Source organism: the organism of the source record quoted next, unplaced genomic scaffold, assembly GCF_019419815.1.
Source record: "Pyrus x bretschneideri cultivar Hongxiangsu unplaced genomic scaffold, Pyrus_bretschneideri_v1 Contig17, whole genome shotgun sequence".
Lineage (NCBI taxonomy): Eukaryota > Viridiplantae > Streptophyta > Magnoliopsida > Rosales > Rosaceae > Pyrus > Pyrus x bretschneideri.
The window spans coordinates 4,088,424-4,103,113 of NW_025999468.1; the positions used below are offsets into that span (position 1 = coordinate 4,088,424).

General features: G+C 35.0%; 1 protein-coding gene and 1 long non-coding RNA gene across 3 annotated transcripts in view; both read right to left on the minus strand.

Moving 5' to 3' along the window:
• Positions 1 to 28: 28 nt before the first annotated feature.
• Positions 29 to 14,690, minus strand: part of LOC125475963 (protein SABRE-like) — a 43,799-nt gene continuing 29,137 nt past the window's right edge. Inside the window, exons 19-23 of one of the 2 annotated variants that reach the window (XR_007257318.1) lie at positions 2,732 to 2,905; positions 2,321 to 2,488; positions 1,752 to 2,124; positions 1,104 to 1,473; positions 29 to 175 (exon numbers count right to left, since the gene is read on the minus strand). Coding sequence is in view for 1 of the 2 variants with exons in the window: in XM_048581486.1 (XP_048437443.1) it covers positions 1,334 to 1,473; positions 1,752 to 2,124; positions 2,321 to 2,488; positions 2,732 to 2,905 (855 nt within the window). In the remaining variant the exon portion in view is untranslated. Of the gene's footprint in view, positions 176 to 871; positions 1,474 to 1,751; positions 2,125 to 2,320; positions 2,489 to 2,731; positions 2,906 to 14,690 lie in introns of those variants that run through there. The other variant, XM_048581486.1, reaches the window with a different exon arrangement.
• On the minus strand, positions 5,289 to 10,197 carry LOC103938161. Its single transcript, XR_007257319.1, has 8 exons — positions 9,646 to 10,197; positions 8,874 to 8,936; positions 8,027 to 8,091; positions 6,996 to 7,433; positions 6,526 to 6,601; positions 6,367 to 6,434; positions 5,620 to 6,251; positions 5,289 to 5,406 (listed from the first exon to the last, which is right to left on the minus strand). It is a non-coding gene; the product is annotated as an uncharacterized LOC103938161 (long non-coding RNA).

The window sequence follows — 14,690 nt, forward strand, 5'->3', positions numbered from 1 at the left end:
AGAAATTGAGCCCACGCGATGACATGGGTTTTAAAACTATGTAAAATGTGTGAAATATATTAAAATATATTCTCATCCATATCAAAATTTATTTACATCTTAATGAAGAACCAAAACATTCCAAACACATGGTATTTGGCCCCTCAATATGCAATCGCCATCCCCCATCTTCATTCTGCAAAAACAAAGACGTTTCATGACAATCAAATTCTCAAAAAAGTTCTTAGCGATGGCAAAAGTTTTTACCATTCAGTTCGAGGTTAGAAGTTATTTTCATGAAATTGCAAATCTCGATTGAATAGGCCTTATCTCACTCACTTAGAAATGTTAATATTAAAAGTGAGCTTAATGGTACACATTCAAGATGAATGGCTCAATGACTCTTAAGTAATCACTGATCTAACTACCGAACTTCAACTGTCTCCACAGATTAAATAAATTGATTATGCGGAGGCAACCCTATTTTCTAACATTTTTCTCTTTTCTTTAGAGCACCTCTATATAGGGACTCCCACCACAAACTTTGAGGACTCATTTAGTAACTTTAAAAGAATATTTGAGTCCCTAAAAAAATGTTGTCTGCAATTGTAAATCCTTACAGTATCATCCCAAAATGTAGAGACCAAAATATTATTACTCCTTTCGTTGGAGTATCATGCCCATTGATAAAAATAAAAAAGATATCTCTAGTACCATTGATTTTTCAAGAGTTTACAACATTGAAAAAAAAAAATTAAAAAAAAAAAGCAAAATGAGAAGTTTTGCCATGTGGGTGGGTCCTAAAAACAAGGAAAAAAACATAATAAGCAACATTCCAACTCGAAATTAATATAGAGTCTGAGTTCTCATATTTGTAAATTTCTTTAAAATATTTGGCAAATTCTTATATATTAAGATACTTTGAGGACATCAAATCCGACCCATTAAAAGTCATTTATCCATATATTTAGTGACCATACAGTTGTAGACACTCTATTGGAGATGCTCAAATCTTTCATTTTTTATTTATTTATTTCTAGGTGTATATTTCCTTTGTTACCCACTTAATTTCAAAATTTTTGAAAAAAAATAAAAATAGGAACTCTTAAAAGAAAAGTATATACTTTTAACGCGTGGCTTCAACCCGCATTGCTTGAAGTTAGTCTGTCTTCTGCTGCACAAATGCATGGTCTAGAAGCGATACCAAGGGATGCATCAATCTTCCTCGTGCGTCGTTGGACGATGAACATGGCACCTGAAATCCTTCTTTCTATAGTAGCCACCCGACTTGAACAAATAATATTTTGTCTCATTTTACTCCCCTTCTCAACCGGGGGGATTCTTAAAACCGCCTTCAAGGAACCTCTGTGGAGGACAAAATGTTTCCCTCATTAAAATCTTCGTAGGGCAAGGATCCACTCGAAGAATCGCTCTCGAATGCAGTGGTCTCCCTTGGTGAGGATGCGAGTGAATCTCTCTGTTGTGAGGATGAACCTTACAAAGACGAGAAGAAGTAGAAGTGATTTCAGTTTCAATGATAAAAATCATCAAACTAGGCATCCAACATTGCCAGAAAAAGGGGAGGTTGGACAGACAAAGACAGTTTCTATAGGATCACCTACTTATCGTCCAACTAAATGGCATCCCTAAGAATGAACAGGCCATGCTTTATGTTATTTTCTACGTCCTTGGGGAAGAATAAAAAGGACAAGTGGACAAAAGAAGGCGACGAAGTGATTGACCATTTTACGAAAGTGAACAATTTGACAAACCTTTTCTTGAACGGAATTTTTTCGTGTGCCGCCGGATAAGTCTCTTAGCTTTCGTTATAGTGAGCTGCCTAGCAAATGGAGAGAACTCTGCATCACTTTCACTCCAGTCTCCTTGGAAATCATTCTCTGCTTCACCCCTCATGGTTCGCAGTACGAATGCCTTGGCCTTGCGACGTTGAGTATTGAAAAGGCCTCTGATGGAAGTGACAAATCCATCCCCTGCTCCGTCACTTGGACGCTTGAGAAACGTTATAGGATTTTGGTCAGGCTGTTCTGACTGACCTTCATTGTCACTGAAATTAAGGTCACTATCCGGAACACCCAATCCACTGGGTTTCCTCTGACTATTAGCCTTGTCCTTGAACTTCTTACCCTGAAAAAATTGACGGTGATAATTTAAAGCAGGTTAGAGATCGATGTTTTCATAACAATTTTCCTGCTGTTAAATTATAATAGTAGGGAAAATTCAACTAAACTGTGGTGTTGAAGAGGGAAGACAGAGCCCTAGCTCATTGGATTTTTGTACGGATAATCAGCAGGGGTAAATATTAAAAGGTATAAATGCAGACCTGCATTCCCGTCACAGACTTCAAGACTCCCCAAATGATATGCTTCTTAACCCGCGAAAAGAGTCTCCACCAAGTGCCGGTGAACTCAATACGGTGAAATGTATCCATCAGCAACTTAAGATCATTTGCAACAAATCTAGATCCTTCGTAAGTAACACATAGCTCAACCTGTGGAAATACGATATTAGGCATTTGAGTAAAAATGGAAAATTAGCGCAATACGGAATTGTAGATAATAAACGGACACGATAGTTTCTCTATATCCCTTCTAGTATAACATCAAATGTTGATTTAAAGTAAACGTGCAATAAAAAAGAAAAAAGGCATCCAATAATCTGTTATAATGATAATCTAGAAAATAAGGAAGCGGTAATCATATTGTTTCATAATAAAGAAGAGAAGGAATCTCACTTGCACAGGATCTGCATGAACGCAGGATTGACTGGTAGCAGGGGCAGAGGCACCTGCTTTGGATGAGGCCTCGGACTCTTTATTTGTCTGACCGCTTAATGCAGAAATCTCTGGGACTAGTGAGCCTTTCTTCACACGTTTCGCACCAGCAGTTGTTGAAACCTTCCAAACTTCCTGCATGTGACCAATTGGACAACCATTTATACCTCTGAAAAGTTCTAGCAGTCACAAATTTGAAATCAGTAACATTTCCAACATACCTGCCGTCTGTGAATCTTGTTCTTCTGGGAATAAATATCTCCACATCATTCTGTACATTGCCTCGGTTAAATGAATCTTGAGAGGATAGATCTCTACATACAGTGTTAAAAATAAATGTTGAGCAAGCAAATATTGATTTGCCAAGGCAAGATACACAAACCCAAGCCTCTTTATTACCAAACAAACGGTTGATATAAGGCAAGCTAGATTCCATGCACTGCATACATGTTCTTTTATGATAGTATTACTGGTCAAACACTCTAGGTTATGAAAGGAATTTGGGTGCCCATAACCCGACCTTCTCCCAAAGAACTCTCCTCCTTGTATCTCTCTATCCAACCAAATTACCCAAAAGAAACATACAACAGCACAATTATACAAAATTCTTGCCCTACTTCTGCCATTGAAAGTCAGAAGGATTACAGAAACGGAGAGTTTGTGTAATTGGGTTTCTTCGTCTTCCTTCAAAAAATCAAATCAAGCTCTTGTGATTGAAATTCTGAAATCAAAGTTTCAAAGTTAGTTTGCTTGGCCCGCCTGGTTCATAACTACCACGCACACGTGGCGTCTTGGCCTTCACTAATTAATATGACACGTGGCTCAGGAGGAACTAAAATAAGATGCCAAAGAAACATAAAGGGAACGTGCAATTAATAATATTACATGAAAAATGCATGCAAATATAGTAATACACTAGAAATTGAGCCCACCCGATGTCGTGGGTTTTAAAACTATGTTAAATGTTTGAAATATATTAAAATATATTATCATCCATATCAAAATATGAACCAAAACAGTCCACAAACATGGTATTCGGCCTCTCAATATGCAGATGACATCCCCCATCTTCATTCTGCAAAAACAAAGATATTTCATAACAATCAAATTCTCCAAAAAGTTTTCAGCCGCGGTAAAAGTTTTTAGTCTTCAATTCGAGGTTAGAAGTTATTTTCAAGAAATTTCAAATCTCGGTTGAATGGGCCTTATCTTGTTACTAGGTTCACTCACTTAGAGCTGTTAATATCAAAAGTGAGCTTAATGGTACACATTCTAGATGAATGGTCACAAGCTGAAATCGTACTAGAGTCATCCTTCGACAAGTCAATGACTGTTAAGTAACCACTGATCTAACCACCGAACTTCAACTGTCTCCACATATTAAATAAATCGATTATGTGGAGGCAACCCTATTTTCTAACATTTTTCTCTTTTCTTTAGAGCACCTCTATATAGGAACTCCCACCACAAACTTTATTCCTTGGGCGGGGTGACTAGCTATCGAAGCTCATGAGGGCTCATTCATTTCGTTGGAGTATCGTGCACATTGATAAAAAATAAAAAAGCTATCTCTACCATTGATTTTTCAGGAGTTTACAACATTAAAAAAAAAAAGAGAAAAAGAAAAGCCGAATGAGAAGTTTTCCCATGCAGGTGGGTCCAAAAAACAAGGAAAAAAAAACACATAGAGAGCATCAACATTCCAACTCAAAATTAATATAGAGTCCACTCTTTGAGTTCTCATATTTGTAAATTTCTTTAAAATATTTGGCAAATCCTTGGTTTTTCTGTAGACAGCAAATCAAATATATTAGAACCTTCATTCTAAAGAGCATCGCAAAATTCGTTTAATTCTTAACAGCATCACATAACTGATCATTTATATCATCTGAAAATAGTAAAGAAACGAAACATACAGTTAAAAACCATTTGGGAAACATAAGTAAGCCTTTGGTTATTAGATTTCCGGTAGGCAAAGCACAAAAATTTACACACAACGAAACTATTGAAACTTTAAAACCTCCTTCCCAAATAAGGTTCTCCGACTGGCTAATGGCCAAATTGGATTTATATTATCATTTCAAACACTGCAATGCCTGAGTTTTTTTACTAGACATTCTAATTAATCATTATTTAACTAAAGAATACAATTAATAGAACAATAATTGGACAAAACATGAGAAGAAATATTAAAATCATGGGGTCACCTGAATTTTGAGGTCTGAGGGTGATAGCTTAATGGCACCAACTTGAAATCGTAAACCCAAAACCTGATCAAATGATAAGGAAAAGAAATAAAAATGTTACCTTCCTGAGGATAAGGTCCAGAAGCTGCCTTGGATTTTGAGTCGCATAACTAAGGTTGATTACTGCTAAATGCAAAGAAGAGAAAATACATGTTATTACCTATAAAAAAATAATAATAATAAAAAAAAAAAAGAAGCACAATAACCAACAGGGTTTTGCTCAAATATGTTATTAATTAATTTACAACAAAATTAACTGAAGCAAACAAATCTGAAAACAGGGCTAACCATCAAATTCTCAGGGTTTGAGCTTCTTGGTTTCAGGTTTACATGCTGATCTGCTTACTTTGTCACATTCAACTCTCGAGCATTTTTAGACGCCTAAATTACCTTAACTACCACAACAATATATTAAAAACATCTTCACAAAAAGGTATCTAATTTCACAAAATATATGAAACCTAAATCAAATTTCTTGATAAAAACTAAGAATAACTCCACAAATTACTAAGTTGTAAAAAAATTTCAGAATCCCAGATTAAATTTCAACTTTAAAAACCCTAATTCGGACAATATACCCACAATACCTCCAAAGATGCTCACCTTAACAGAATGAACAAAAACTGCTCAACTCAGTTGGACATTCCCTTAAACCACTCCAACATAAACAATCATGCTTTTAGCACAACACAAACAGTACAGGGCACTAAAATCTGGGCACAAAAATTGAAATTTGATGCAGATCCAGATATCTTCTACCCTCTACAAGAAAGAGAACCCTAAATGTCAACCTTAACGTTTCAGACTCACTAAATTCTAGTGTTTCTTCAGCTTTCTAACAATGTGGTTGTTTATGTGTGCGTGTGTGAGCTGAGAGAGAGCTATGAGCTGCAAAAAACCTCATTATTTATATCAAAGGACATGTAAGAAAACATGTATTAGGACGCAAAGTGCTAAACCTGTCTCTCATATACACATCCTTAGAGAGAGAGAGAGAGAGAGAGAGAGAGAGAGAGAGAGAGAGAGCTGTGAGCTGCAAAAAATCTCATTATTTACATCAAAGTGCTAAACCTGTCTCTCATATACACATCCTTATTATTCTAATGAATTACCCAGCTACAACTCATCATCCAAGTTTCAACTCAAACTCTGCTGAATCATACATGCCTTCACGCTGCAACCACAGGAATTGCAGTCTCCTCGACTTCTTCAGCCTTTCCCAGCAAAATCACCAACTATGAGACAGAAAGAGGGACCATTTTAGTATTAGGAACAAATAATTATTACAAAAAGTCCAGCAGTGAGTAACATAACAACTTTGATCAGTAAAATCAAAAGGAAATAACGAACCTGAGCCTTCAACACAATCCGTCCATCTTCGCCATCCAGCTTCAAGACAACAGTAGAGGTGCTTATGCCTGTTCCAGTAGCATCCCCACAACATTAACCATTATGTTTATCAAAATAGTACTGGAAATCAAACACAACACTGGTCAAATATCGACTTACTCTTTTCAACAGCAACTCCATTGCTCTTGAGACTCTCAGCAATTGTGATCAGAGTATGAATAGTTGTACCAAATAACTTGCAAAAATTAGAACAAAATGTTGAAACTTGATGCAAATTAAAACCATGGCTGCTCTAATTAACACTAACAAATCTGTTGCCAATATTGTCAGTGACAGAAAAAAATGCTAAAAAACAATGTGAGTCACAAAATATATGAAACGTAGATCAAATTTCTTGACAAAACCTAAGAATAACTCCACAAATTACTGAGTTATAAAAAAAATTCAGAATCCCAGATCAAATTTCTTGATAAACTTTAAAAACATCAATTCGGGCAATATAACCATAATACCTCCAAAGACACTTAATTTGCATAATTCACAACAAAAAAAAGAGTATATACACATCAAGTTTCGCTCTTAAATTCGAAGGAGGACAAAATTAAGATTAAGAGTTTCACGATTCTTACCCAAATTTGGCCAAATTCAAGCCTACCATCAGCAATTCCAGTTTGTACACCCTCAAACCACCATCACCCAGATGAATGTTAAACATGCAACAGGAAAACGAATCAATTCCCTAAAATTTTGAAATTGGGGGTGATCTGAATATGGACTAAAACCTAGAATAACTTTACCTTGAGTAGAAAGGGTTTTAGAAAACGACGTCGATGGAGGCCCAGAATTTGACGCCGCAGCAGAGCCTGGTGGTGAGAGAGAGAGAGTGTGTTCGAGAAGCAGGGATTTGCATTTTTGGTTGACAGAAAACCGAACGAAGCAGAAGAGTCCAGAGATTTCGAGTGGACACCAGAGATATAATCATCATCTTACTGTGCAATATATAAAAAACAGTTCACAAACATAGCATTTGGCCCCTCAATATGTAGACGCCATCCCCCATCTTCATTCTGCAAAAACAAAGACATTTCATCACAATCAAATTCTATAAAAAGTTTTCAGCCACGGCAAAAGTTTTTAACTCCCGGTTGAATGGGCCTTATCTTGTTACAAGGTTCACTCATTTAGAGCTGTTAATATTAAAAGTGAGTTTAATGGTACACATTTAAGATGAATGGCCAGAAGTTGACACCGTACTTAGAGTTATCTTTCGACAAATCAATAACTCTTAAGTAATCACTCATCTAACCATCCAACTTCAACTGTCATAGATTAAATAAATCGATTATGCGGAGGCAATCCTATTTTCTAATATTTTTCTCTTTTCTTTATAACATCTTTATACAGGAACTCTCACCACAAACTTTGAGAACTCATTTAGGAGCTTTAAAAGAATATTCGAGTTCCTAAAAAAATATATTACCTGCAGTTTTAAATCAAAAAGCTATTTCTAACATTGAAGCATCGTGCCCATTGATAAAAATCAAAAAGCTATTTCTAACATTGATTGAGTTTACAACATTAAATAAATAAATAAACCAAATGAGAAATTTTCCCATGTGGGTGGGTCCAAAAAAAAAGGAAAAAAACATAAAAATGTTACCTTCCTGAGAATAAGGTCCAGAAGCTGCCCCAGATTTTGAGTCGCATAACTAAGGTTGGTTACTTCTAAATGCAACGAACAGAAAATACATGTTATTAACTATATAAAAAATTAAAAAAAAAAAAAAAACACAGTAACCAACAGGGTGTCGCTCTAATATATTATTAATTAATTTACAACAAAATTAACTGAAGCAAACAAATCTGAAAAACAGGACTAACCATCGAATTCTCGGGGTTTGAGCTTCTTGGTTTCAGGTTTACATGCTGATGTGCTTACTTTGTCACATTCAACTCTCGAGCATTTTCAGACACATAAATTGCTTTAACTTTCACAATAATATATTAAAAAAATCTTCACAAAAAAACATCTAATTTCACAAAATATATGAAACCTAAATCAAATTTCTTGATAAAAACTAAGAAAAACTCCACAAATTACTAAGTTGTAAAAAAATTCAGAATCTCAGATTAAATTTCAACTTTAAAAACCCCAATTCGGACAATATACTCACAATACCTCCAAAGATGCTCACCTAAACAGAATGAACAAAAACTGCCCAACTCAGTTGGACATTCCCTTAAACCACTCCAACATAAACAATCATGCTTTTAGCACAACACAAACCGTACGGGGCACAAAAATTGAAATTTGAAGCAGATCGAGATATCTTCAAGCCTCTAAAAGAAAGAGAATCCTAAATGTCAACCTCAACGTTTCAGACTCACTAAATTCTAGTGTTTCTTCAGCTTTTCTAACAATGTGGTAGTTTCTAACAACATTAACCATTATGTTTGTCAAAATAGTACTGGAAATCAAACACAACACTCGTCAAATATCGACTTACTCTTTTCAACAGCAACTCCATTGCCCTTGACACTCTCAGCAATTGTGATCAGAGTATGAAGAGCTGACCAAATAACTTGCAAAAATTAGAACAAAATGCTGAAACTTGATGCAAATTAAAACCATGGCTGCTCTAATTAACACTAACAAATCTGTTGCCAATATTGTCAGTGACAGAAAAAAATGCTAAAAAACAATGTGAGTCACAAAATATATGAAACCTAGATCAAATTTCTTGATAAACTTTAAAAACCCCAATTCGAACAATATACCCATAATACCTCCAAAGACACTTAATTTGCATAATTCACAGCAAAAAAAAGAGTATACATACATCAAGTTTCGCTCTTAAATTCGAAGGAGGACAAAATTAAGATTAGAGTTTCACGGTTCTTACCCAAAGTAATAGAAACAAATGCATAAATGTACAGAAGGCTTTTTATAGAAAAGTTTCTCTATCTTGACATTCAACACACAGAATTTCAAATCTAAAGTATTTAGCATGTTTAAACATGAAAGAGCGCTAATTGCATGAACTAATTAGGCTTAGAAAAATGGATTCAAGTAGATAACCAATTCAAATTGAGAATGAAATTCATCAACAAAGTTGGAGCCGGTCTTTAGAAAATGAAAGTTGATTCCATTGTTCCGTTGTGTTCACTCCAAAAACTGCACTTTTCAACTTTAAAATGCAGGAAAATAAATACCTTGACAGAAATTTCAAAGAGGATAATTAAATTACAAAAACATAAGTACAATGCATGGATCCGCACCTGGCAATCAAGAAGGGAGAGAGAAGCTATCGCAAAGCAGGTAACTGACTTCGACAAACACAGGTCAGGCGCGAGATCAGGCAGCGGTAGTCTTGAGGTGCAAAGGTGCAGCGGAGTAACGGCGGCGGTGCGGTGCGGATGATACGATGGTATTAGCCGGCTGGGGAACAAAACCTTAACAAAACTGATACCGAGCAAACTAACACACAAACTGACACGAAGAAGAGGAACGTGACAAGACAAACAAACTGGCTACTAAGAACAGATTCAACCCCAAACGATTAAACATGCTTTGATACATGTTGAAAATGAGAGACCAACAATATAAAACTAAGAATAATACTTTTTATAATCGAAAATACCTAGATGACTATATAACTCGAATAAAACTAACTTGTTCTCAAACTAAATTACAAGCTCTATTTATAGTGAAATAAACCTAAGAACCCTAATGCGTAAATGCCAAAATACCCTACTACAAAATCAAATCAAATCTCTAATTAATTTCTTAAATAAACCTAATAAATTCCAACAGGATCCTTTAGTTGCTGTTTGACCTCTCGCTGCTGTAACACATGGAGGTAGGTAATTCAGTTTTATACATGTGCTTGAGTTTGAATACCAATGACGTAGGCCCTGAGCCCAATTGTCCAAACACCTAAATATACCCCCATTTTTATTGTTTTCCTACAAGTCTCTTTCTTGCATGAGCTACCTAATCAACCCCTCACAACAAGTCTGTTTCTTGCCGTGGGCTACCTAAAACCCTAATCAACTCTTCACAAGTCATTCTTTTTAGGGTGCTTTAGATTTAGTCTCGTATAACTGTTGAACTCTAGACATAAACCCATCTATATTAAAACATCTAAATAAAACCTAAATTTTGAATTTGATGTCAGGTAAGATAAAAGATGTCCATACATTTAAATTTATTTACAACACAATGCCACCAACATTAATATGGCTATTACGGGTTTTTTGTAGACTTTTAATTTATTGTCTTTTGTTTGTCAACAACATTCAATTAATTTAAGTTTTTTTTGCTTTTAATTTAAAAAAACAAAAAAAAGAAGTTCTTTTCTTCTTTTTATGTGAAATCGCCTAATCCAATTAGTTCAAGCATATATATTTATCCATTCCCTGTGAGAACAAGCATATATATATATATATATATTAGGAGTCCTATATTTAGTAGGAGTCATATTTGTATTTATCCTTTCCCTGTTAGAACAAGCATATATAGGACTCCTAATATATATACACACACAATAAATATATCTATATCTATATATTTACATTTATATTGTAACCCTAACGATCAATACGTGCGAAACTTCAGCCATTCGCTTTCTACTATTATGGCGGGTGATGATGGAGAATTGCCGATCTTGTCCTCCAACAATGACGATATAATCGTCGAGATACTTTCATGGCTACCGGTCGTATCTATCCTCCGATTCCGTTGTGTATGCGAGTCATGGCGTGCCTTAATCACTACTCCCCAGTTCGTGGCCAAGCACCGAGCACATACCAACGACAGCAACAAGAATGTCCTGATTCTCACGAAACCGTACTGGCCGCCACCAGCCCCGCCACCACCCCCCTCTGTATCTCCCCTACTGATTGACTACCAATCACTGAAGAAGAATGTTGCCGCCTGCGCCTCTGCCTCTTCATCAGCGATACGAAGCAACCATAGAGACGTTGAAGCTGAATTTCCAGATGATACTAGCCTCAACGATTCATCACTTGTGGGTTCTTGCAATGGTCTCATCTGCCTACTACTTAACCCTCCACTTGAATACTATAAGGAATACTATGAAAATATAAGACTTCTCTTGTGGAACCCTAGTACCAGAACAGCCCGTAAGGTACCGGACATTGATTGGTTTTGTTTCAGACCATGTTATTACGGATTCGGCTACGATTCCACCACTCAAGACTACAAGGTCCTTTTGGGCGGTATAAGTGCCAAAGATGGATTTGCTGCAATCTTCTCACTCAAAGCGGCTTCATGGAAGATTGTTGTAGACTCCCTCAAGCCTGCGGCCTCGTTTGGTATTGATAGACGAGGGTGCTTCTTAAATGGAGCTCTACATTGGAATCATAGACACGATAACGGGACAATAATCAGGTCCTTTGATTTCGCACAGGAGAAATTTCATTCGTTTTCCTCTATTAGGCATAACAAATGTAGTTGGGCGGGAGTGGGGACTACTGGAAATCGTCTCTTCTTTCACACTTTCTGCCCTGATTCCCAAAATTTTCCTGACTTTGAGGACACTGGCCTTACCCTATGGGTGATGATGGAATATGGGGTCGATCAATCTTGGACTATTTTTGCAAAAATTCGCCCGGAGATTTTCCCTCCTAATGTGTGGTCGTTGAATCCTTTATTCCTCGACGATGGTGCACTTTTGATGGAATCGGATCGAGGTGACTTGGTATTATATATGCCTAAGGAAGATACATGCAGGAATGTGCTCGACAATTCTGATGTTGAAAAATTGAGAGCTTCGTCTTCGTCTGGGCGTGCAGTAATGGTTATGTACGTAGGCACTTTGGTTTCACCGGCGACAGGTGGCGGCTAGCTCATACATTTTGATTTGTAAGATACCAAATGGTATTGTGAGCCTCGTCTCTCTTTTGCTCCTTTTATTAATTTAACAATGTATTCAAGGTAGTGAGTATTATTTAATGCAATTGAGAATTATATTAAGGGTGCTTTAGATTTTGGCCCTTACAATTCATTATTTCTAGATAAAAACCCATCTATCTTTAAAGATCTAGTTTAAGCCCTAATTTAAAATTTGCAAACATATAGTAACACTATTGACCTATTAATGCAATTTATTTACACTCATGCCACTCATACTTTATGGTCCCTTTTTCAAATTCCTAAATTTATGCCAAATTAAAAGTAGTAGAAAAAGTGAAATAAAATGAAAAAAGTGTTTGCATTAACCATATCTATGTTAAACTAGAAAATTAGTTTTTTTTTTTTCGTGATATATTTTGTAGCAATTTTATCCATGTTAATTGGTAGGTAAATTAGTTTGTTCCAATTATTTAAAAAAAAAAATACTACACCTATATTATATATTTTGAATCAAATAACATTCCTCTAACTTGTAGGTAAATTATTTTCTATGTATTGTTATATATGTTAGACACGTTTTGTTGTTGTAGAAACATGAGTGGAACATAATATTGTTGATTTTATACATCAAACTGCATTTCTTTTGTTATAGGTAAATTATTTTCCATGTACAAGTACTTATGTTAGGCAAGTTTAGTTGTTGGTACCTACACCCATGGTATAATTGGTGTAGGTAAATTATTGGAAATTAATTTGTAGTTAGGTAATGAACATTTTGCATCATTGGAAATGAACATTTCAAAGAGTATGTAGGTAAATTAATTTGTTCTAATTATATAAAAAAAAATTACACGACACCTAGTTATATTTAATTTTTCCAATTATTAAAAAAATTTATGCTACACCCAACCAAATAACATTTCTCTAACTTGTAGGTAAATTATTTTCCATGTATTGTTAGATATGTTAGGCATGTTTTATTGTTTTATAAACATGGGTGTAACATAATATTTTTAATACTATGCATCGAACTACATTCCTTCTTAATATAGGTAAATTATTTTCCATGTAATTAGTACATATGTTAGGCACGTTTTGTTGTTGGTATATTATTTTGCATCATTGTAAAAAAGAGATATTATATTACACCCATGGTATAATTGTTGTAGGTAAATTAATGTGCATGTAGATAATGAAATACAATGTTCTAATATATTAATAAAAAGGGATAAATTCAAAAGTATTCAAGAGTAGGGTGAAAAAACTAAATCGAATAGTTTTATGAAAATTCAAAACCTTTCTAAAAAATTAATATGCAATAAATTTTTAACATTAATGTCTTTTTTTTTTTCTTGTTGCAAAATCATTTACTATTTCCTTACAATTAATTGTCTACATCAAGTATGTAATAGGGGTATTTTAGGCATGTGAAAAATGTAAAATGTGTGAATTAATATGAAGTTAATGAATTTGCTTATGTGGATCCTAGTCATTGGGTTTTCTTTGAGTAAAAAAGTTATGTAGGGTTTTATATGAAGAAAATTGAGTTTGAAGGGCTAAAGTCATATTTTCACTTATATTAATGATCTATTCATCTTTTCGTGATCATGTACGAGACCAAATTTAGATTTATATTACTTACTCTTGATCTATTTCGTCCTTCATGATCATGTATGAGAACAAAAGGACATACATAGCCCCATCAATATAATTCCAGGCATTTCTTTATAAATGAGATCATACGTACGTACATACATATATTTATATATAGAGAGAGAGTTCTGGAAGAGAAAGCAATCCATTAGTGTAGGGGAAAAAAGATGATAAGATCAATGAATTTGTACCGAAACTTGCAACATGTTTACATATAGAAAAGTAAACCATCAACTTATACACGACTTATTATCCGTTTAGTGTTCGTCGAGTTTGTGAATGGGATCAATTAGTCACAACTCACCTGGTTGTGGGATAGGTTGGAGGGTCTGAGATGAATCTCTAGGGATGAATCTAATGAAGAACTAAAGTAAGATGTTTATAACTACCTCACACACGTGGCATCTTGGCCTTCACTCATGTATGTGACACGTGGCTCAGGAGGAACTAAAATAAGATGTCAAAGAAACATATAGAGGACGTGCAATTAATAATATTACATGAATTCTCAAAAACAAAGACATTCCATGACAAACAAATTCTCAAAAACGTTTTCAGCCATGGCAAAAGTTTTTACTATTCAGTTTGAGGTTAGAAGTTATTTTCATGAAATTTCAAATCTCGATTGAATAGGTCTTATCTTGTTACTAGGTTCACTCACTTAGAGCTGTTAATATTAAAGGTGAGCTTAATGGTACACATTCAAGATGAATGGCTTCAAGTTGAAACGTACTTAGAGTCATCCTTCGACAAGTCAATGTTTCTTAAATAATCATTGATCTAATCACCGAAC